Source organism: Oxyura jamaicensis (assembly GCF_011077185.1).
Source record: "Oxyura jamaicensis isolate SHBP4307 breed ruddy duck chromosome 21 unlocalized genomic scaffold, BPBGC_Ojam_1.0 oxy21_random_OJ72748, whole genome shotgun sequence".
Lineage (NCBI taxonomy): Eukaryota > Metazoa > Chordata > Aves > Anseriformes > Anatidae > Oxyura > Oxyura jamaicensis.
Window position 1 is genome coordinate 1 of NW_023304578.1, and position 1,596 is coordinate 1,596.

Sequence of the window (1,596 nt, forward strand, 5' to 3'; positions counted from 1 at the left end):
GACCAGCCTTGGGCACAGCCCTGCTGCTTGCTGCAAGCCCCGCCCCCCACCGGGGACCCCGCCCCATCCCTGGGCCCCACCCCTCCCGTGGCCCCGCCCCCGGTGGCCCCGCCCCTCCCGTGGCCCCGCCCACCTGCGGCTGGGGGGGGATGTTGCCCCAGTTGAGGCGCCAGGTGATGATGGGGGTGGGCACCCCGGTGGCGGCGCAGGTGAAGCTGACCGTCTGCCCCGGCACCGCCTGCACCGACTCCCGCGGCGGCGTCACCACCTGCGGCGGCACTGCGGGGCGCGCATCACCCCCTGCGCCCGGCCCCCCCTCCGCCCCCGGCTGCGGGGACCCCGGCGTCCCAGCACGGTGCCGCGCCACGGGGCCCCCCCCGCCCAGCGCAGGGGACGCGGCGTTCCGTGGTGACACAGTGGGTGACACGGCACAGGGACCCCCGCACGGCACGGCTTGGGCACGGGGTCCCCAGCCCAGGGACCCCCCGCCCCACGTGGGTGGCAGTGTCCCAGCACGGCACCCAGCACGGTGCCACGGCAGTGTCACCAGCACAGGGCCCCCAGCCCCGCCTGAGGGACGCAGTGTCCCAGCACGGCACCCAGCACGGTGCCACATCAGTGTCCCCAGCCGTGCCACCGCTTGGGCGCAGCGTCCCCAGCACCGGCTCCCAGCCGTGCGCAGCAGCGCAGCGTCCCCATCTCCGCGCCCCGCAGCTTGGGCGCAGCGTCCCCAACACGGCGCCACGGCACGGTGCCCCCAGCCCCTCCCCGGTGTCCCCATGTCCCCGGGTGCCACTTACTGCAGCCAACCTCATCGGAGCGGTCGGGGCAGTCGGGCTCCTCGTCGCAGTGGTAGCTGGCGGGGATGCAGGTCCCGCTGGCCACGCAGCTGAACTGGTCCGGCCCGCACGCCGCGCCGGGCGCCTTGGTGGCTGCAAGGGACAGCGGCCATCAGCCGGAGCCATGTCACCGCGCGTCCCCTCCGCTCCCAGCCACACTCACGGCAGTCGGTCTCATCCGAGCCGTCCCCGCAGTCGTTGTCCCCATCGCAGCGCCACAGCTTCAGGGCGCAGTGCCCGTTGCGGCACTTGAACTCGTTGGGCTCGCAGGGTGACGGGGTGCCTGGGGGGGGGCGGGGTGTCAGCACCCGCCCCGGGGTGCCACCGCCACCGCCGCCACCCCCCCGGTAACTCACCGCAGTCCTCCTCGTCGCTGCCGTCGGCGCAGTCGCGCTCGCCGTCGCAGAGGTAGTCGCGGGGCACGCAGCGCCCGTCGGCGCAGGTGGCCTCGGCCGGCCGGCACCCGGCTTTGGGCAGCGGGGGGCGGCGGGTGGTGGCGGGGACGGTGACCAGCGGGCGGGTGGTGGTGGCAGGCCGGGCGGTGCTGGGGGGCACGGGGCGCGCCGGGGAGGTGGCCGGGGGGGGGCTCGCCGCAGCCCTGCTCGTCCGAGGCGTCGCGGCAGTCGGGGCGGCGGTCGCAGCGGTACTCGAGGGCGATGCACTCGCCGCTGCCGCAGGAGAACTCCAGGGCGGTGCAGGGGCGCAGGTGAGGGGTCACTGCATGGGGGTGGGGGGGGGGTCACCGTCAGGGGGGGTG

At 76.6% G+C, this 1,596-nt stretch overlaps 1 protein-coding gene across 1 annotated transcript in view; it reads right to left on the bottom strand.

The window, feature by feature from the left end:
* Positions 1-800: 800 nt before the first annotated feature.
* PRR4 (proline rich 4) overlaps positions 801-1,596 on the bottom strand; it is a 2,538-nt gene continuing 1,742 nt past the window's right edge. The window contains exons 8-10 of the mRNA XM_035312793.1: positions 1,196-1,570; positions 1,003-1,122; positions 801-932 (exon numbers count right to left, since the gene is read on the bottom strand). Coding sequence (XP_035168684.1) covers positions 1,014-1,122; positions 1,196-1,570 — 484 coding nt within the window. The 3' untranslated portion in view covers positions 801-932; positions 1,003-1,013. The remainder of the gene's footprint in view (positions 933-1,002; positions 1,123-1,195; positions 1,571-1,596) is intronic.